This window comes from Lepidochelys olivacea (assembly GCF_965140295.1).
Source record: "Lepidochelys olivacea isolate rLepOli2 genome assembly, chromosome: 4".
In the NCBI taxonomy this organism is placed as follows: domain Eukaryota; kingdom Metazoa; phylum Chordata; order Testudines; family Cheloniidae; genus Lepidochelys; species Lepidochelys olivacea.
Window position 1 is genome coordinate 17,860,930 of NC_140414.1, and position 22,521 is coordinate 17,883,450.

The window sequence follows — 22,521 nt, forward strand, 5'->3', positions numbered from 1 at the left end:
GATACCACCTTCCCAGTAGGCAGCAGGTTTTTCCAGTTGATAAGGCACTGGCATGACACTCAGGTGCCCTGGGTTCTATTCCTAGCACAGGCCCTGGCCTGGTGGGTGATCCTGGGCAAGTCACAGCACCTCTGTGCCTCGGTTTCCCTGTCAAATGGGGATACAGCTTTGCAAAGCGCTTTGAGAGCTACAGATGAAAAGTGCCGGGTCAGAGCGAAGTGCTGTGGGTTCTGCATGTGCCCCGACCACAGCACCGAGCCCTCTTCTACCTGCTACTATGGGGGCAGAGGGCGGGATCGTGGGGCAGGAGCACAGCTCGCTTGCCGTGCTTAGCCCCACGAACGAGGAGAAAGGGAATCCGGTGGAGGGTTTATTCCACGTCCCCCCCGGGCACTGCTTTCAGCGGGGGGAGTAGGGGTTGCGGGACGGCCGGGGCCTTGCGCTGGGACCGCCCCGCCGAGGGACAAGGGACCCAGGAGTCCGGGGAGGAATCGCCCCGCCTCACAAAAGGCGGGAGCCGAGGATGGACAAGGGCTCGCGCCGGCCGGGCTACGCGGGAGAAGGGGAGACGCGCGAGACGGCGCCGCCCCGAGTCCAGAGCGAGCGGCCGGCGCGAGCCGGAGAGCAGGCGCCCGAGGTTAGGCGGCGGCGGGCGCCGAGCCTCATGACGTAGAGCAGCGTTTCCGGCGGGCGGCGCGTGCGCAGAAGGAGCCGGGCGGAAGGGCCCGGCAGGGAGCGAGGAAGCGAGAGGCAACGGCGGCGGCGGCGGCACCCGGCCCGAGTGACGGCGGCGCCAAGTATCGCGAGAAGTGGCGCGGCGCCGGCGCTAGAGGTGACCGAGGCAGCGGCGACAGCAGCCCCGGGCGCCTCCCGAGCGCGGCCCCCAGCCATGGACAAGGCGGAAGGAGGCGGCGGCGATGCCGGGAGCCCCGCGGCCGGGCCGGGTCCCCCCGCGGGGCTGAGCGGCGGCAAGTCCTCGCCGGCGGCGGCGGCGGCGGCGCGGGGGCTGGTGCGGGTCTGCGACCTGCTGCTGCCCAAGAAGCCGCAGAAGCCCAAGCGCAGCCGGACCTGCCGCCCGGCCAGCAGCAGCGACAGCGGGGGCAGCGAGAGCAGCGACGGCGGCAGCGAGGAGGAGGAGGAGGAGGAGGAAGAGGAGGAGGTGTCCGAGGTACGGGGGCGGGGGGCTCGGCTGGCAGGTGTCGGGGGGGGGGGAACTCAACCGACCCATGCCGGGGGGGGGGCGGGCCCGGTGTGTCCCGTCCCCCGCCCTTTCGCGGCTCACGCTGCGCGGCCCGGGAGCCGGCGGTCGGAGCGAGCCGGGCCCAGGGCGGCGGCAGCGGCGGGCCCCGGCGGGACTCGGAGGCCGGCCGGGCTGCCCGAGGGAGCCGGTTTCGTAAGCCGCCCGCTGGCCGGGGCAGGGCTCCGCGCGGGCGGGAGGGGGCAGCACCGCGCCGCGCTGCCCCCGGAGAGAGGGGCAGCGCAGCGGGTCGGGTTGCGGCGGCTGGTCGGCGGCGGCGGCGGCGGCGGGGGGGGACGACCCGCTCCCTCAAGCGGGTGTCGCCGCCCCCCCCCCCCCAACGCGAGGGTCGGGGCGGTGATTGCAGCCTCCCCGGGGGACGTGGGGCTGGCCGCGCCGTGCTGCGCCTGCTCCTTTGCCCTTTGAAAACGGCAGGGGGCGAAGTGGCTTTTGCCGGGTTCCCCCCGCTCCGGGCTCTTTCTTCTCCAAGCCTGCCTCACCCGGCGGCACGCAGAGCGAGTCCCACGGGTGTCGCTGCGAGTGAGTTGGTGTGGGGCAAACCTCCGCTCCCCTCCAACTACTTTTTGAAAGGTTGTGCATGGGGAGGACCTTTTGACCGGAAAAGGACTTGAGGAGCTTTGTATAATGTGGTGTACTATTAAGACTGAAGTGGAAAGAGAAGCCAGTTTTAAGTAGGGGCACAGATCATCAGTGTATTTAAGGAGCCTTTAGACCAGTGCTTCTCAAGCTGTCTGATCTGGGGGACTGGCAATTTTTTTTCCCCCTATGTGCGCGCAGACCAGCAGCCGACGGCTCGTGGGCCGGCACCAGTCCGCGGACCACACCACTTTGAGTAGCGCTGCTTTAGATGACTATCCGTTTTACTTACGGTGCTGGTATTGTTTTGAATGAGAGAACCAAGACACAGAGCAATTTTGTTAATTCAAACGCTGTCCGATCAGTATTTTAGACCGACAACAAACTGATAATGTATAAGTTCTATGTGATTCATAATCTCTCACTGAGACTGTGGTCAATGGGGCTGTCTATACTTGAACATATTGATGGTTCATCTTATGGACTCATAGGGTCTTTATACTGCAATTAAACACCAGCCTAGCTAGTGGGGATTCAGATTGGTGGGCTATAGAATGGCATATGCACATCAAAGCTTGTGGTGAAGCAGCCCCCCCTTGTGGGGTCTCAGCCCAAGCCCAGATGTCTCTGCTGCTGTTAGCTGACATGGGCCAGCCATGGATGTTTAACTAGGGGACGCTGCCTGGGGCTAGCCTGAGGCTCCATGCCCCCCTTCCCCCCCGTGCGGGGCTGGGGTTAGCTACTGGCCTCGCGGGGCCCATGTGGGGCTGGACCAAGCCGCTCCCCCCACACCTGCACGACCTAAGCCACCGGGGCCTGAGTGGGCCCAGCCCAAGCCTCTCACCCCCCAGGCCTAAGCAGGGCCCGCCCACACGGGGCCAGCCTGAGCCCACCCTCCCTAAACATTTGGCAAGATGAGTAGTTGGCAAGAGCAAATGGGACAAATGCCAAGTTTTGCCCCCCCAAAAAGTCAGGACAGCCCGGACAGGGCTTAAAAAAGAGACTGTCCTGGCCAAAACGTGACGTATGGTCACCCTATGTTTAATTGCGTTATAGACCTAGAGTTTCTGTCCAGAAGGGACCATCCCGATCATCTAGTCTGACCACGTGTACCTATCAGGCCACAGAACCTCACCCATCCACTCCTGTAATAGGCCATAACTGCTGATTGAGTTACTGAAGTTCTCTAAACTTGATTTAAAGACTTCATGTTACAGAGAATCCACCATTTACTCTAGCTGAAGCCAGCAAGTGACCCAGAGGGGGCAAAATAAAACCCCAGGGTCTCTGCCAATTTGACCTGGGAAGAAAATTCCTTCCCCATCTAATCCAGTATTGTACCTCACTTAAAATACCAGAGTACTTCAAGGAAAGGCGTACCTGCACTATCATCTTTTTTATACTATTCCATGGAAGAGAAGCTTCTGACCTCAGTTTGATCAATTTGGTTAGACTGATGAAAATGGATAGGTTTGTAAATTTTTTCTTTGTATAAATGCAGATGTTTTTGCTTTCTGAAATGTGTAGTCTTCTTGTATCCTTTTGTTATTTTTCTCAGGAATATCCTGCAGCAGTGGAATTCATAAACTAATCATAGACACACTTTTGGGGGTTACCCAGTGTATCCAGAATGAATCACTGCTCCCCGCTTACAGCGGAAGGGAGCTATCTGCACACCAGGAGAAACTCTTTGTCCCCAGCTACTGACTGCTGACAACATAGGCGCCCTGCTCTGAGCTTCACAAGCCTCACTCTTTCCCATTGTAGGCTAGCCATTTACATACCCCACTTTGTTACCCTTGAGTGCCCAGTCCCTTATCTTCTGAGCACCTGCAGTGTACACTGATCCATTGCCTCAGGCAAACAGTGCACCCTAGTTTACTGGTTTCACATCCCTTCAGTGCTCTTCGTAGACACATCTAAGTCCCTTGTGCTATAGTAAAACCAAACTGAAGTTTATTTAACAGAGTTTGAGATAGAGATTCAAATAAAAGCAAATATAAGGGTAAGTTATTTTCCTGACTAATAAGGTATTTCCCACACAGTGGTGAGTCCTTGCAGCCCTTGTCCAATGTAGAAAGCTGGGGATCCACCTTTCATGAGACGCCCCTGCTGCAGTTTCTCCTCTGTAATGGATAAAAACCGCCTGGCTCATTTCTTTGGCCCTTAAACAGTTACACTCTACTGTCTTTTAGCTCAAGGGGCCCCCTCTTCAGAGAGCTCTCCAGGGGTTTGTTTGTCTTTGTAAGTTTCCACCTGGTCCAGACAGTGCTTGTCTCCACAGATATCCTTTGTTCTCAACTTCAGTTGAATTTGCCCTGAGACCCTGCCTCACCTCAGGTGACAGGCCTCACTTTTTAACAGTTTTGCAATCTAATAGCATTTTACATATTTCTTAAACTATTTTCTGCACAATCATCTTTCATAACCATGACAATCAGCTAGTTCTTAGCTTTTGAAAGAGGCCACCATGACCCTCTTCAGTGAGATATTTGAGAAAATGGTTGGACATGGGTAATGTACTTGCCTGATTATGTTAGTGTCACAATTATACATAGTATTAAAATATTCTCTTATCCTTGTTTTAACCTGGTTTCCATTCAGTGTTGAGTGTCAGGTATGCATATTATTGGAAAAGGCAAATAAGAGCTAGAGTGCTCAGTTTGTACTTGTATTTTATATGAACACATACTAATTTTGCTAAGTAGTTTTTCAGTCTTGTAACCTGTTAATTTTAACATTTGTTCTCTCCTTTTTAAACGTCATTCTTACAATAATTCATTTATAAAATCTAAACTTCTCACTGTCAGAATTAAACTACTCAGTTCTTAATAGCAAATAAAATACAGATAAAGTAAGCCTCTTTTGAGATGTTTTGGTTATAAAGATGAGCTTAATGTATTTATAAGGAGCAGAGACTGAGTTTTACCTTAACATCAGTTATGTTTTTTACAGTAGTTTTAAATTAGAATTTTTCTATTTTATTGTGTAATGCCAGATTTAAAGATGACTATGGTACTTTAGTGCTAAAGAAACATATTCTGCATCTATTTCCACAGTAACTGACAGACACTTACACAAGTGTCTTTCATTTAAAGACTTCATTATGCTAAAAATGATATATCGAGTGGGCACACTTTGTTTCTATTGCTTTGAGATATTATTGGTTCTGTTGGCATTTCCTAATTTAAGTATAGGGAGTATTGTTTCTTTAACTGGTAGAATCTTTCAAAACTGAGGCACCTTTAAAGTTTGACCACTGTATTAGTGTATCTCACTATGGGATCTAAACCTTTTTATATAAATGTATTTGAATGCTAAGAAGTTCGGTTGAATACTGCCAGCACCACGAGCATCCTGCTGATCTATACGGCTGTAGTGAGAGAAATAGTGTGAAGCAGTCTTGTGGAGAACTAAGTACCAGCCCATGCAAAGTTTAAAGTTGAGTGCCTTGAGTAACTGTAGCAAACTTAGCAACTATCTAGCACTGCACAGGTGGTATGCATTTATAGTGCCATACTGTCTCCTCCCCACCCCATCGAAATACGCAGTTGGGCAGTTGCATTTTACATGGCTGAAGTCTTGTGTGGTCTTAAAGAGTAGCCCCAAGTATAATGCATTGCAGTAGACGAGTTTGGAGGTAACAAAGTGGCTGTCACCCAGGTGTAGCCCATAGGAGGCACTATGGGCAACTGAGAATCCAGGAGCAGTGATTGATCCAATAGAACTTCCAGACTGCAAACACTTTGGACAAAAAAAAGTGAGAAACCACATTTAGCCCCTTCTAGATGCTTTCTCATGCCAGTAAACATCATTTTATATTGTATATATGATGGGATAGGAGAAGCAGAAATGTTGAAAACATGTCTCTGCTTTTCCATCTCTTTGTAATATTAAGCCAATCCCTATGTTTGCTGGCTTCCTTATGGCGTGTTAAATAAAGGTCCAGCATCAAGACATGGAGAGAGGAAAAAAAAAACATTATTATAATATCACGATGAGGCAGGGGAAGAATAACAACAGAGCTGGATGCATAGTTGGAATTTTGATCACAGAAAGAGCAGTTTTGGAATCTAGACGCTCCTTGGCATTATAGTCTTATGAATTTACTTAGTCCTGTTCACAATTACTGAAAAATTCCCAGACTAGACATAGAAGTTTGGATATCCAATAAGGAGAACTTAACGTTCAAAGAACTAATTAGGATACATTTGGGGACATGTGATTTCTCCCGTCTTTACAATATGCTTTTCCCTTGGAAATCCAAGATGCTTGCTGACAGCCAAGGTCTAATCCTGCTCTTACTGATTTCAGACAGAAATAATATAACTTGGTAAATTGTGCACAGCTTGACGATCCAAAATGTCCATCAGCTTCTTTAGGTACATGGGATGTGGGAATTTATTATGGGGAAAGGAGGATCATATTTTATATGAAGTAATATTCAGTATCTCCTGGGTAGGAATCTTTTGCGCGTAAGGGAATTTTCTTTAACAATAGTGAAGTGCTTTAACAGACTAAATCTTGATTTTTTTTTTTTTAACATTTTACTCTACATACTTGGCTTCCTTCATGCAGCTCTTCTGTGGTGTTTTTAATCCCTGTGGAAAAATACTTAGATGAGAATAAATCTTATATTCTTAGCTTGATTAGCCTTTAATACTTTTTAGAGAAGTCTTAATAGACAAGTGTGTGAAAGTGCACATGCACACACGGTAGAACCCTTTTCCTCTTAATTCCTCACCTTCAGAAATGACCCATACTCTTGTCATTTTAAATATCACTAGTAAAGTTTAGCTGGTATGCATTGGTCTCTTAAACATTAAACAATTGGAATATGGTTTGGTGAGTTAAAGCAACTGATCAGGTCTATGCTCTCTTAATGTTTGGGATTTAAAAAAAATACATTTTTGGTTTGGTTTTTTTTTTGGAAGGGATTAGCAAAACACTCAGAAGGCTGAAGGGAGAGGGAAGATAGGATATGGAAAAGAGGGAGGCTGGAGCATGGAGGAGAGGTGGAATGAGGCTAAGATAAAGACACACTGAAGTAGTGTTTGGGAGGGGGTTGCAGCAAACAAGCAATCCGCATGAGGAGAGAATGTCCAGAGGTCGTTGTCCCCCCCCCCCCCCCAAAAAAAAGAAAAGAAAGAAAATGGCACGGAATATAGCAATATAACAGAAGCAAGAGATAGGTGTACTAGGAAGTTACATTTGTGGAATCCCCATCACTGGAGATTTTTAAGAAAAGGTTAGATAACGTCTTGTCCGCGATAGTCTAGTTATGAAGGTGGTGGATGAGATAACCTTTTAACAACCTTTCCAGCCCTACATTTCTGAGATTTTATTTCTCTTTCCTCAACCCTTTCCCTGTATTGTCTGGTTAGAGTGACTTGATCAATCTGTAAATACCTAAATGGAGAACAAATTAGATAATAGGCTCTTCAGTCTAGCAGACAACGATATAAAAAGATCCAAAGGTTGGAAGTTGAAGCTAGTTAAATTCAGACTGGAAATAAAGTGTATATTTTTAACAATGAGGGTAAGTATCTATTAGAACAAGTTATTAAAAGTTGTGGAGAATTCTCTTTCACTGGCAATTTCTAAATAAAAATTGTATGCTTTTCTAAAAGAGATGCTCAAGTTCAAACAGGAATTATTTTGTGGAAGTTCTGTGGCCTGTATTATGTAGAAAATCAATCTAGATGATCAGTGCTCCCTTAGAACGTATGAACTATAAACGCTTAAGGACAGTGACTGTTCCTTGCTACATATTTGTACTGTGCTTGGCACTGTAGGGACTTGATTCTGGTTAGGGCCTCCAGGTGCTCATGTAATACATCTTCAATATAAAGAAGGAAAAGACCAAACCAATTTTTTTTTCCTTTTATAGGTCACCTTCACAGGAAGCAATTTTGGAACAAGTGGTTGCAATTATCTCAGGTGGTAAATCAGTGAGAAATAGTCTCACAATGAAACAAAAACATTTGGATTACTCTAAATACTGTTACAGGTTTCAGAGTAACAGCCGTGTTAGTCTGTCTTCGCAAAAAGAAAAGGAGTACTTGTGGCACCTTAGAGACTAACCAATTTATTTGAGCATGAGCTTTCGTGAGCTACAGCTCACTTCATCGGATGCATACCGTGGAAACTGCAGCAGACATTATATACACACAGAGACCATGAAACAATACCTCCTCCCACCCCACTGTCCTGCTGGTAATAGCTTATCTAAAGTGATCATCAAGTTGGGCCATTTCCAGCACAAATCCAGGTTTTCTCACCCTCCGCCCCCTCACACACAAACTCACTCTCCTGCTGGTAATAGCCCATCCAAAGTGACCACTCTCTTCACAATGTGTACGATAGTCAAGGTGGGCCATTTCCTGCACAAATCCAGGTTCTCTCACTAGAACTCAGTGTAAAATAATAGGTACTGTACATGAATTTTGGAAGAAGTTGAACGGATTTTTCCTTTTAACTTCTCAATCTCAAATATTCACAACTTGATAGGTGCATGGGATTGTGAAGGGGGTGCAGGGTGATGTCTTTGAAGCATTAGCTAATGGTCACTGCCAAAAGTGTGGTGCTGGACTGCAGGGATATGGCAAACACTGTTTTCTCCACCCACCAGTTAGGAAGTAAATCCTTAAACTTTTTTCAGCACACAGACTCTATGTGAGAGAGCTGTTATCTTCTATTATGGCCTAATTCTGTCATCAGGTGTGCATATGTAATTCACATTTACTTAGTGGGAGATCAGTATGTGTGCCTGATGGCAAAATTTATTCCTTAGTTTTTTACAATTGTCATGAGCAGTAGCAGTACACTTTCTGACTGACTAGAATAATTTAGCATTTTCCCTATAATAGCTATGTTTAATATAGGCTCACTCTGATGTTGTTTACTGTAGTCTCACAATCTGTGTTAAGGGGTTGTATTTACTAATTTTGTTAGAGGGGAATTTAATCTTCTGCATATGTGACCAGTAAATTGGAATTACATTGCAGTTGCACTTGGATCAGCGGATACATCAAAGAAATCTTGAGTATCCAGGCAACAGTACTGTGACTAGTCAGAATGTCCTTGTAGCAGAAAGAAATGCACTGTAAATAGACTGTATCTAGTAGTGGATGAAAATAAATTTTAAGAAAAATTAGATGTTTTCAAATTAAGTGTGTAAATATTTTTATATAATTTATGTAACTTTTTTCAGATGATCAAAAAGCTAATTAAGCAACTGGTAAAGCTTTAAATGCGTAACTGAAATTTTCATTTTTTTTTTCTGGCATGTGCTGCCAGGGAGTGCTTCAGTGTTCTGAATTAGATTGTGAACTTAGTTACAAACATTTGGTAGCTATAACATGTTTTTTCTTCAGTCTTAATATTGCCCACGTGTTCTTTAAACTGGCATGTGGTGGATGGAGTTTGACAGCCAGTGCTTTTTCCGTGTCCCATGCCATATGGTAGTTCAAAGATTTGTCTTCCAGACTTCTTAGAAGCATGGCTGTCAGCAGAAAGCTATATAGATGTAGATGTTTGTGTGTGAAGAGCAAGTAGTAAAATAGACAGATTAAAGTTACTTTAAAAGATGAAATTCAGAGTTCTACATTTGGCATTGTAATATCCTGTTTAATTAAGAACGTCCTTTTTCATTCCCAATTTCTTCATGGAATGAATTCACAATCCAAGAGTGTTTGAGTAGAGATTCTATAAAATGTGTTAATGTTTTGGTTTATTAAAAGAAGTGTATATATGTTTCTCATGTCTCAGCAATTTTGCTTTGGCTAAACTATGTAATACAACTAAAGCCAAGAAACAGAGCAAACCTATAATTATCTGTTCTGTACATGACTTAGTGCATAAAGATCAAAAGTATTTGTATGCATTTGATTTTATTACACGTACTGCAATGAAATAAACTTGAATGGATTAGAGATTTAAACCATTTTACAGTTAATCTCAGAGGTTTTGGTTTTTTTTGCAAATTCTTAAAACATTTTTGAACCTTTACTTTGGATAAAACAAGACTTCTAGTGTAGTTCTTTCCTGAATCTCAAATCATGCTTCATGAAAGTTTAACTCGTTAGATCAGTTTTCCCTCCCCGAGGAATCTCATTATATTAAGATGTAGGTTTCTGGTTTTAAACTAAGTCAGTTTGTTACTGGATTCTCAGATGGTTTCCAGAAATGATTAAGTATTATATCTGGGAATGCTAATTTTACAGGAGTGCTTTAGGGCATGCCTACAAAAATGGTATTTGTATAACCTTTTGAATGTTCCTTCCGCATTTTTATTTGGCCTTGGTGAAAACTTAAGATTGCATGCAACACAGTACAAAATTAGTTTCTCTTAGATGTTCCAGTAAAGAATGTGCCAGTAAATTACCATAAGAAGAGCTCAGTGTTCTCATCCACTCATTGTGGAGATCCCTGATTCTGCAGTGACTTCTGTGAACTGGAGTAACAAAGCTCATTGCAGGATTGGTGCCTGGGGCCCTGATCCTGTGACTACTTAGACACTTGAATCCATTGAGCTTAATGGGGCTATTTGTGTTTTTAAAGTTAGACATGTATGTAAATCTTTGCAGGACTGGAAGATGATGTTTAGTGGAGTTAAAATTACGAGGGGCATAAAAGCACTTTTTTTTCTTCTTTGTGATCCAGTTCTTGGCCTGAGAATCTTCAAGTCAGGTCTTAGTCTTCATGAATGGATAAAATAGGTACCTAAAAAAGAAAGATGGAGGAATGAAAGAAGAAACTGCTGAGTATTAATAAACTTTATTGCGAACAAGGAAGAACAAACCACAATAACACTAGTTTACTCATAATCATAAATCTTAGAAAATATTTTTCATATAACCAGGATAGGAACTAAGGTTGATAATTTCAAAGCTATTTAAGTGTATTTAGCCATACAGTTCCCATTGAAATTAATGGGAGTTGTGTGGCTAAACCTGTTAGGCAGTTTTGACAATCCAACCTAAATTTATGGAGAAAGGCATAACCAAGCTAAGCAGGTAAAAGATTTTTTTTAAAATGGTGGGTAAAGTTAGGCTCCTATGGCCCTCTGTAGGCACCTAAGACTGAGTTTCAAAGTTGTTGAACACCCAGTAACGCCTATTGATTTTTGGATGACATATCTTTCTATACTTGTCTCATCAGATGTAGCAACTAAAGAACTACACACAGAATACAACCATGCTAATATAGTAGCGTGGGAAATTTAATTATGAATTGCTAATAAGTGTTTCAGGAGAGAATCTGAGAAGGGACAAAGTGTGGTTGGGGAGGACCAGCTCCAGATAATTTCCTATGCTTTCTTTGTGTGAAGCTCCTCCCTGGCATTACTCTCCTCTATGAAAAAAACCAACAACAAAAAAACCCCTCAGACCCATTCCCTCACATCTATGCAGACATGTCTGTCCCTGTATCATCCTCCCACGTTGCTGCCACATCCACGACTTTGCATTACTGTGCTGCCTTGGTTCCCAGCAGCCTCCATGCTGCTCTGCTACTTTCCCTGTCTCCTCTATGTCTATGCTGACTGATATTCCTCCTTGCCCCAGTAGACTGATACACCTCTTGCCAACACTACTTCACCCCTTCCCGTTAAGAGGGTGAGGAAAACCAAACTTGGGAAACTGCCTCCCTTCTCCCCCTGGCAGATAGTTGTGTAAGAGTTAAGGTTGCCCATTTTATTATTATATTGGAATTGCAAAAGCTTCAGAAAAGGGCAACAAAAATTATTAGAGGTATGGAACAGTTTCTATATGAGGAGAGATGAATAAGACTGGGACTTTTTAGCTTGGAAAAGAGATGACTAAGGGGGGATATGATAGAGGTCTATAAAATGACTGATGTGGAGAAAGTAAATAAGGAAGTGTTTACTCCTCATAACACAAGAAATAGGGTTAACCACATAAAATTAATAGGCAGCAGGTTTAAAACAAACAAAAGGAAGTATTTTTTCATACAACGCACAGTCAATCTGTGAAACTGTTTGCCAGAGGATGTTATGAAAGCCAAGAATATAACAGGGTTAAAAAAAGAACTAGATAAATTCATGGAGGATAGGTCCATCAGTGGCTATTGGCAGGGATGATGTCCCTAGCCTCTGTTTGGCGGAAGCTGGGAATGGGCGACGGGATGGATCACTTGATGATTACCTGTTCTGTTCATTCCCTCTGGGGCACCTGGCACTGGCCGCTATTGGAAGACAGGCTACTGGCCTAGATGAACCATGGGTCTGACCCAGTATGGCTGTTATGTTGTTTATTTGTATCATTGTAGCACCGAAGCAGTTACCAGGACTCTGTTGTTCCAGGTGCTGTACAAATAGAACAAAAAGATGGTCCCTGCCCCAAGAATTTATAATCTAAATATAAGACAGGAGACAATTGGTAGATACAGACAGATGGAGTACAAGGAAATAGTGAGATGATACATCATCATGATAGTCTGTGGTCTCTGCACACAGTACCTAACTGTTAAGTTTTTGTAGGCATCGTGACAAAGAAAAGTTGTGACGAATTTGAAGGTGGATATGGAGGTAGCTTTGTAGATGGTTATGGGGAGCGCCTCCCTTGTGTGAGGGGCTGCATGGGACACTGGCATCATGGGCCGATAGGTGGTGAGCATCAAAAGCTTGATAGCAAATGATAAATAAGGTGGTGGTAGACCTGTCTTGAAAGTAAACACAGGTAGCTTATGTTTTGATGCATTAAAGAAAAGGCACCCAGTGGAGATCTGTAAAGAGAGGGTTGACATGGTCAAAACAATGGGCTAGGAAAATAATCTTTACAGAAGATACAGTGGGGCAAGATTGCATGTGTCAAGTCAAGAGAGATGGATGTTGCAGGAGTCCAGACATGAGGTGATGAGAGCTTGGACAAGAGTTGCTGTGTGGCTAGATAAAGTTCAAGTACACATATCTACAATCAATACAAACCAGGGAAATCACCCGGTAAGGCAGCAATAGCATCCACAGCAACTAGATTCAACATATCGAACAGAACACCCAAACGTTTTTGCAGCTCCACGAAAAAAGCTCACTTTGTCTTTACAAACAAGCACGCACAACACACACATCCAAGAAACCTTAACTCTTACCTTGGACTTCCTCTTCTTCAAATAACACTTTCGCTACACAACACGTTTTATATGGGGAATACATTTATCTAGGTGAGGCCAGAGTTAAGGTTTTTGTTTTTAGTTTGACTATAAGGAATTCAGTAGAAAGAATGTGACAAGAATTGTGTGATCCTCTGGTGGTTGTTGGTTTGTTGTTTTTTTTTTTTCCATGCTGATCTTTACTGGCGGTAAGAAATGTGTGCTGGAAATACACATGGGAATTTTCCACAGGGAAATAAAGAAATCTGGAGAAAGGAATCTCAGAAAAAATGTAGGATTCCTTTAGTCTTGTTAACAGCAAAAAAAGAACCAGAAAAAGAAACGTTTTCTAACAGGAGCCTTCCTTAAAAGGTCGAACAGTCTCGTGCTGCTACTTCAGTACTTGCTTATTGAGGTGGTCATTGGAATAGCTTTCACTAAAATTGTTTTGGGAAATCTGAGTGGAGATTTGGCTGGTTTTCTGTGGCAGAGTCCCTGTTTTAAAAGCTTTTAAATCATTATTACTGGCAGATGTATTACCCTTCCCAGTAGATCAGATGTCTCAGGTATGGTCCAATTAACTGCACAGAACAGGCTTTGCTAGAATTCATTGCTACTTGCAGAAGAGAATAAATATACTCACTATTACTTTCCCAAGTGGGATGCGTTTTATATTATTTTCTCTCCATGCAGGCAAAAGGGATTTTGGGTACATTCTGATCTAATTGGTACTACCTGATTTGATCTAGACTACATTAAATCACTTCTGTCTCAGAATAGTCCCCTGTCCTTTTTCTACTTCACTAAATTTTTGAAGGTTTCCTTGGATAAATATCCTGATTACAGGGTCAGGGGGGAGAGGAGAGAAGAGGGATCCAGCATAGAACAATAATCACCACAGTAGACAGGGGCAAGCATTAGTGGTACCATATGAATTAATAGCATTCTCAGTAAAGAATTTATGCAGCACATGCTACAGTGTGTACAACCTGCCTGGTGTGATGAGCTCTGATGGAGATGAAAGGACTATTGTTTGGTTTTCTTTTCCTTTTTATGAAGAGGCAGGAACTTTTATATTCTTAAGCATGTGACTGATAATTGAACTCTTATCTACGATCCAAGGGAAAGGTATTTTTGACTGGAAACTGAAATACATCTCTTGCAAAGCTAAAAAAAATTCTCCAGATTTGAAGGAATAATTAAGACCTTAAAAATATAGATTGTAAACACTTTGGGCAGGGACCTTGTCTACCTCTGTTTGTGCAGGGGATCCAATTGTTATTGGGTCCTCTAAGTGTTGCTGGAAAAAAATCTCACCCCGGAAAGGAGATAGACACTAATTTGAGATCATTGTAGCTGATGAACTATTAGTCTTTTTCTTGAGAGAGGTCTCAAACTTCAGCCAACGCCTAGGAAAAGCTTGTTAATAGAAATTTATTGTGATATTAGTCAAAATAGGACGGATGTGATCAAATTACAGAAAACATTAGTCAAATGTATAATAATCCATATTGAAATAGGGATGGCACACTCCTGGGGTTATGATGACCTTTGTAACATGCCTCAGATGAGCTTTGTCTTGGCTACGATGCACTAGTGCATCAAAAAGTACACGATTCCACGTAGTGTAAGGGCAAGTCTACACTAGAGCGCTGCTGATGCAGCAGCGCTGCTGATGCAGCTGCGCCGCTGTAGCGCCTCTGGTGAAGATGTGCTATGCCCATGGGAGAGCGCTCTCCTCTTGGCATATGTATGGCCATAGGTAAAGTTAGGCTCCCACCATTCTTAATAAATTTAACAATATGGTTAAAATATTAGCATCCAAATATTTGGGTACATCACTCATAAGTTATACTAAGAGTATATAGGCACCTAAGACTGAGTTTCAAAGTTGTTGAACACCCAGTAGTGCCTATTGATTTCTGCATGACATATCTTTCTATACTTATGATGATCTCCTTGTCTTATCAGATGTCGCTTGTGGGAAGCAAATATAGCAAAGAGTAAAGGAGTACTTGTGGCACCTTAGAGACTAACCAATTGTAGCTCACGCTCAAATAAATTGGTTAGTCTCTAAGGTGCCACAAGTACTCCTTTTCTTTTTGCAAATACAGACTAACACGGCTGTTACTCTGAAACATAGCAAAGAGTGTAGCTTGTCCCTCAGTAATGGAGAATTTAGGATAGATTGTCCCTCAGTAAATATAATCCGTCAGAGAAGTATTTCAGCTACTTTTGTGACTTTGCTTCTCAATGGCACTCCAACTCATCTCTTGGTATTGCTGATGTCTGATATGTTCTAAATAGATGTCCCTTGAACACCTGATGATGTCCAACACCATGAATAGCTGCATCAGCGAGGCATAGATTCCCACAATACTTGCTCATTACTGGGATCCCAAGCACCCAGGGCTCTGATGATCAGCGCTGAAGTGAATTGTAACCCAAAAGCAGCCAAAGTTGATCATTTTGGGAAAGAAACTCCCAACATGCTGCGCACGTAGGCAGAGTAGGTGTGCCTATGCAAACACAGTTGCTCTTGAAGTCTTTTCCCCCAGAATATCACTAGATGTCAGGGGAGGGCTTATTCAAACTCTGCCTACATACAGGTGCACGAAGAGAATCAAACTGATTATGATATAGATCAGTGACAGTTTTGTCTTGGTGAAAATAAAAAATGCCTTCTCCTTAACCATATGGTGTGTCCACAAAAAATTTGTTTTACAAACGCCTGATTAGAGAGACAATACTGAAGCAAATCCTTTCCCTTTCTCGATAAACACTCAATTCTGTGCGTTTGCTCAACACCTCATGGGACTTGATCTGATGGTTATAGATGTCATGTACACAGATAGGAGGTTTGTATATGAAGATACACTATATCCAGATAATGAAATTTTGTGAAAAGTAAGTTTAATGTGAAGAGGCATCGTGATTAGTGTCTTAGAATGTGTGAGTCTAAAACGAATTATATAATCATTTTTCTGTACTGTACTCCACCCATAAAAGAGGAGAATAGGAGGGAAATGACATATCTGCAGGAGATGAGTTAATATTGATTATCATAAATGTGAATTTTTTTCCAGATGTTTGGGGGTTTTGTAATGTTAACATTAACCTGCAGTTTCCTATCTTTAATTTTTTTTTAAAAGTTCCTGTCATCTTGATTCTGACTTTCCTATTTTTGTAATGTGTATACTTTTTAAATAACTCCAATTTATCTGCACTCTCAACCTGAACTCCAGTTTAACCATTATTTCTGTGTGGTGTTAACTTCTATCTGAAAATGACTAGAGGCATGGGAAGACTGCTTTATGAAGAGGTTAGAAAGACTGTAACTTGTTTGCTTAGAGAAAAGATGAAAAGGGGAATATAGATATAAAATGAATGGTATAGAGAAAGTATATAAAGTGCTCATATTTACCTTTTCTCATAATATAAACAAGATAACAAATTTAAATTGGAAAGGCAACAACCAGGAAATTTTTTATGATGCATACTAATATGATGGAAATTCTGTTGCTCGATATTAAGTTAAGTAGGATTAACAAAAATTAGACATTTATATGGATATTGAGAATATCTAGTACATTGACTAGATTTAAAAAGGGGAAGGGACTGGACATGATAATGTGGCCAAAGGCATAAGTCAACCACTAGTTGACAAAGGTTAAGGCAGGCACATTTCATTATGACTAGGTTGTTCAGTAATTGCCCTCTTTTTGTGCACCTTTATTTGAAGTATCATGTAATAGCTACAGTCAGAGACAGAATACCTGGTAAATTGGACTTATGGCTTGATGTGGTATAGCAATTCCTTTCTTTTTATTTGGTGAGATTTCTCTGTAGGAGGACATTTGGACTAAATACACTCATTACTACTTGGTCTCTTTCAGTTTTGTTGGTGGTACTCTGTCTAAATGTCGGCATTTCTAAGATACTGAGGGAGTCAGGGAGTCAGTTACTGATCTATTTTATTCAAACATAAGAATGACCATATGGGGTCGGACCAGTGCTCTGTTTAGCCCAGTGTTCTGTCTCTGACAGTGCCAGTGTCAGATGCTTCAGAGGATATGAACAAACAGAACGATTTGGAGTGATCCATCCCCTGTCGTCCAGTCCAAACTTCTGGTAGTTGGAAGTTTAGGGGACACCTGGAGCATGGGGTTGCATCTGACCTTCTTGGCAAGTAGGCCCATTGATGGACATTTCCTCCATGAACGTACCTAATTCTTTTTTGAACCCAGTTAATACTTACAGCTTTCATGACATCCCACTGAATTCCACAGATTGTGTTGTGTGAAGAAGTATTTCCTTATGTTTGTTTTAAACCTGCTGCCTGTTAATTTCCTGGGGTGACTCCTGATTCTTGTATTGCGTAAAGGGATAAATAACACGTCCATATTCACTTTCTTCACACCATTCATGTTTTTATAGACCTCTATCATATACCCCTTAGTCATCTCTTTTCGAAGACGAACAGTCCCCCTCTTTTTAATCTCTCCTTGTCTGGAAGCCGTTCCATACCCCTAATAATTTTCGCTCCCCTTCTCTACATCTTTTCCAATTCTAATATATCTTTGTTCAGATATACTCAGTATTCAAAAGTGTGGATGTACCATGGCTTAATATAGTGACTTTGATATTTTCAATTATGTTCTCCATCCCTTTCCTAATGGTTCTAACATTCTGTGATCTTATTTGACTTCCACTGCATGCTGTTATAAAATTACCTTCTTTACCGGCCTTAACATGCATCTACTGTAGTTGCATCTTTTACGACTAGATCCAGGCCACAATTCAAAGTAACTGTCCAACAACTTTTATATATCTGTAGCTGTCTGCAGCCTCTTCAGAATTCCTCAAATCTAGGAGAAGAGGCTAAACTGTGCAAGCCTTATCTAGTATTCATCATAGTTAATTCCAGTAATAGGAAGCATATGTACACATCAGAAATTAATATCTATTTTTATGTTAAGTGGTTTCAAAATGTACATCAAATAGAATACAGAAAATGAACTCAGTAAATCAAATCTGAAACTTGGAATTTCTAAACTAGAGTAAAAACGTTTCCTTGTGTAAACACTTATGAGCACACTTAAAAGTAAAAATAGAACTTTTAATTTGCACTATTGACAAGTTCAACCCAACATCTATTAAAATCTCAAGTTAAACATTAGAGACAAAATGTGTAGAGTAAGCTTGAAGAAAACTATCAAAACATGAATTACCCATATGTTGTTATGCAATGTTCAAGACTGAGTCAGCTTTCCCGAAGTTAAAAATAGATTAATCCTGTATTCCTTCCTCTTTGAATATAACATGACACGTGATCAGTATCATAAATACATTTCCTTGATAGTTGATGTTTGCAGGGCTATGGAAGAGGGATCTCTGCGTTTAGAGCAGAGATTCATTCTTTACATAAAAGAATTTTTTCCTTTTTCACATAGTTTGACTGCATTAACCCCCCCTTCCCCCCGACACTATTTGCAGAACACTTGACAAAGTTCTCTTAATTGAGTCAAAGGAAGGATTTGGGGAGAGTTATTGGACAAGATACTTGTGCAGATTTTCAACAGGAACAGAAGTTTTATTTAGACATCTTGTGGTATGTGTGCTTTTACCATAGGTAGGAACTTCCTAGTAAATCGCTGATATCTAATATAACAAGTGTGTTCAAGGAAAAAAGATCTACAGGTTTTTTCCATTGACTTTTAGAATATTAGAATTCTAGGACTATTAAATTTCAAAATTTTTAAGTATTCTGATATTGTTTAATTCAGTGGTGGTCCTTAAGTATTTTCCTGCCAGCTGAAATGTTTCCCTTTTAGTCCCGTTGGCAGTCTTGATTTTTCCCTCTGCTGCCAAAAAACATTAAGTACCTAAACAAAGTTCTAACTTATTAAAGGAGATTTAAATATTATGGGTGGGATTTTTGAAAGTGCTCAGTGTTGGCTTGACTCTGTTCCAACTGTTCAGTGGAAACAGAGTCGGGCTAAGTGTCGTCTTGATGACAAGCGTAATCATTTTTAAAATGTAAGTTGTACAAGATAATTAGTAAAACAACTATGAGGAAGAAATGACTGTTCAGCTACTGCTTTTATTGAACTAATGTTGGAGTGTGTGGGACAGTTCTGAAAAGGTAGGTGGTAAATTGGAAACAGAGCTCCTGAAGTTTTTCTCAGAGCTGTTGAACTTTAGAGCTTCTTAAAGTGTCTCTTATATTTATAAAGACAGGTTTCAGAGTAACAGCCGTGTTAGTCTGTATTCGCAAAAAGAAAAGGAGTACTTGTGGCACCTTAGAGACCAACCAATTTATTAGAGCATAAGCTTTCGTGAGCTACAGCTCACTTCATCAGATGCATATCGTGGAAACTGCAGCAGACTTTATATATACACAGAGAATATGAACCAATACCTCCTCCCACCCCACTGTCCTGCTGGTAATAGCTTATCTAAAGTGATCATCAGGTGGGCCATTTCCAGCACAAATCCAGGTTTTCTCACCCTCCACCCCCCCACACACAAATTCACTCTCCTGCTGGTGATAGCCCATCCAAAGTGACAACTCTTTACACAATGTGCATGACAATCAAGTTGGGCTATTTCCTGCACAAATCCAGGTTTTCTCACATCCTCTCCCCCCACCCCCATACACACACAAACTCACTCTCCTGCTGGTAATAGCTGATCCAAACTGACCACTCTTCAAGTTTAAATCCAAGTTAAACCAGAACATCGGGGGGGGGGGGGGTAGGAAAAAACAAGAGGAAACAGGCTACCTTGCATAATGACTTAGCCACTCCCAGTCTCTATTTAAGCCTAAATTAATAGTATCCAATTTGCAAATGAATTCCAATTCAGCAGTTTCTCGCTGGAGTCTGGATTTGAAGTTTTTTTGTTTTAAGATAGCGACCTTCATGTCTGTGATTGCGTGACCAGAGAGATTGAAGTGTTCTCCGACTGGTTTATGAATGTTATAATTCTTGACATCTGATTTGTGTCCATTTATTCTTTTACGTAGAGACTGTCCAGTTTGACCAATGTACATGGCAGAGGGGCATTGCTGGCACATGATGGCATATATCACATTGGTGGATGTGCAGGTGAACGAGCCTCTGATAGTGTGGCTGATGTTATTAGGCCCTGTGATGGTGTCCCGTGAATAGATATGTGGGCACAATTGGCAACGGGCTTTGTTGCAAGGATAAGTTCCTGGGTTAGTGGTTCTGTTGTGTGGTATGTGATGGTTAGTCTCTAAGGTGCCACAAGTACTCCTTTTCTTTTTATATTTATAAAGAAGCTCTAAAATTTTAAATCAAAATGTTTATTGGGATAAGTAAATTGTTCAGTTCAAAAGGCATAACATTTTTTCAGTCTCATAACTACAAAGACCACATCATCCTTATGCAATCAAAGTTGGCAAAGGAAGTGCAGTGGCAAAGGGATGAGGCAGCAGAAAAATTAGATCAGTGGTAACGTGTTCAATCCCGAAGAAAAGTCTGTTCACTGTGTGGCTGTCATGTCACTCCACTGAAATCACAATGGAGAATAGTTATAAGATACTCAAAAGTATTCATTCTTTCAAGCAAATGAAAAGAATGGTCTTATGGGTAAGGCCCTGGACTGCGACTTCAGCAACCTGGGTGTAATTTCCAGGTGTCCTTCAGATTCTGTGTGTGACCCTGAGCAAGTCATTTAATGTTTCTCACTTCCCCACATGTAAAATGAGAACAGTTATAATAACTTTCTCTCGAGTTGGATTGTAAATGCTTTGGAGCAGGGACCCTTTTGTTGTGCATGTATATGTTGCCTAGCCCCACAGGTCCCTGATCTTGGCTAGGGTCTCAAAGTACTATCATAATACAAATAATGCATACTAATAAGTGAGTGGGATTGAAGTATGTTCTAAAGGCATTTTTACTTCTATTTAATAGTCCGCAGATACATGAACATATGCCCTCTGTCTGTTTCAGTCACCAATCAAAGTGATGATGGGCATAACTGTGTGCAGATATTCTTCTGAAGCAGCAACTAGATAAAAAAATTTCTTCAGCATGATAGCAGTAAATTTTTATAAGGGCCTCTTTCAGGCCTCCATTTGTGCATGTCCAAAACAGTTTACTCCTACATGTGATTGTTTCTGACAAGTGAAAAATTATTTGGGGGCACTCCTAAAACAGGCATCAGTGGGTGCACTTTCATTAAAGTTATACTGGTACATACAGAAATTGTACCTGCACCCATTGGGTTCAGTGTCTATACATTTGTGAAGTGCAAACGTATATTCGCACAGACAAGGCAACACCTGGAAACAAGAGGTGGGCTCTTTAACAGAAATGAGTGAAATGTCTATTGTACTCCGTAATTTTCATTAGGTCCTTCCTTATTCTGGAAATACGCAGCTTAATTCTGTCTCTGCAGACACTGTTTCACTATATTAATTTATGATCACAAAACCTGTTACCTAACAGTTCTGTTCTTCAGCAACTTTTAGTGGTTTCAGAAGGCAGAATATGACTTTTTTTTTGCTTTTATAATTTTGATGAATAATATCCATGTTTATTTTTAAGATTTTAAATTTTTTTATCAAATTAAATTTAAACAGTTGCATGAAATTATGAGGTTTTTTTTTTATTTTTATCGCTTTACATTTTCAAAGTTGCAGGAAATTCTGGGGGGCAGACAATAATTTATTTAATGACAGTAGAAATTGAGATTCAAAAAGTTAAAACTATAACAGTTAAAACACAAATTGTGTTTTATGGATTATTATTGATGGAAATATTTTTAATCAGTTTGTGTGTGTACAGTAAAATCAACGTTTACTGATATTTTAAGAATATAATCTCTCCAAGCCTACTTAAAAGCTAACGTATATAAATGCATTTTATAGTGTTTGTAATGCATGTTCTTGAATAACTCAACAATGTGTGAAGATACTGTAACATAAGAAAACGGATAATGTGCATGTATTATGTATAGCAACTTGACTCTAAATCTGAATGTATTGTTTTTAAACAGCCTGTCTCTTTACATTAAAATCTGAATAAAGATAATTTACTAAAAGTTACAGCAAAGGTCCTCTTCCTTTGATGGTAATTGTGAATTGTTCTTAATAAAGAAACAGTCCCACAGTATGATGATCCTTCCAAAAATATTGAAATGCTTATCCACTTGAGTAATCTGAGTAGCATGTGCTCTAATATCTATCCTGTCTACAAAATGAGACATCTTTTATTACATATGTGCTGTTAAGTAAACTCTGTCTGCCTTTTGTTATCATAAGTAGTAAATATGTAGTACAGGCCCGGTATCTTTTATTTCAACACCTCAGAATTCTACCTTACTGGAATACAAATAGCCTCTGTTAGGCTATACCTGTTTTGCTTACTTCAATCGTAAAAGAAAAGTGAGAAGAGAAATTAAGTTCCACACTGCACAGTCTTACATTTTTTTTTTTTTAAGGGAGCTTAAAAGCCAAAGCGTGAGTGGGTGATCTAGCCATAGGCTTTGTAGCTCTTGCAGAACATCCTTTTGAATGCATGAAAACATTGGAACTGCGATCTCAACCT

At 41.5% G+C, this 22,521-nt stretch overlaps 1 protein-coding gene across 3 annotated transcripts in view; it reads left to right on the forward strand.

The window, feature by feature from the left end:
* Positions 1–728: 728 nt before the first annotated feature.
* Positions 729–22,521, forward strand: part of ANKRD17 (ankyrin repeat domain 17) — a 131,663-nt gene continuing 109,870 nt past the window's right edge. For all 3 annotated transcript variants that reach the window (XM_084625803.1, XM_084625804.1, XM_084625806.1), the window contains exon 1: positions 729–1,168. In XM_084625803.1, coding sequence (XP_084481929.1) covers positions 890–1,168 — 279 coding nt within the window. In that variant the 5' untranslated portion in view covers positions 729–889. The remainder of the gene's footprint in view (positions 1,169–22,521) is intronic.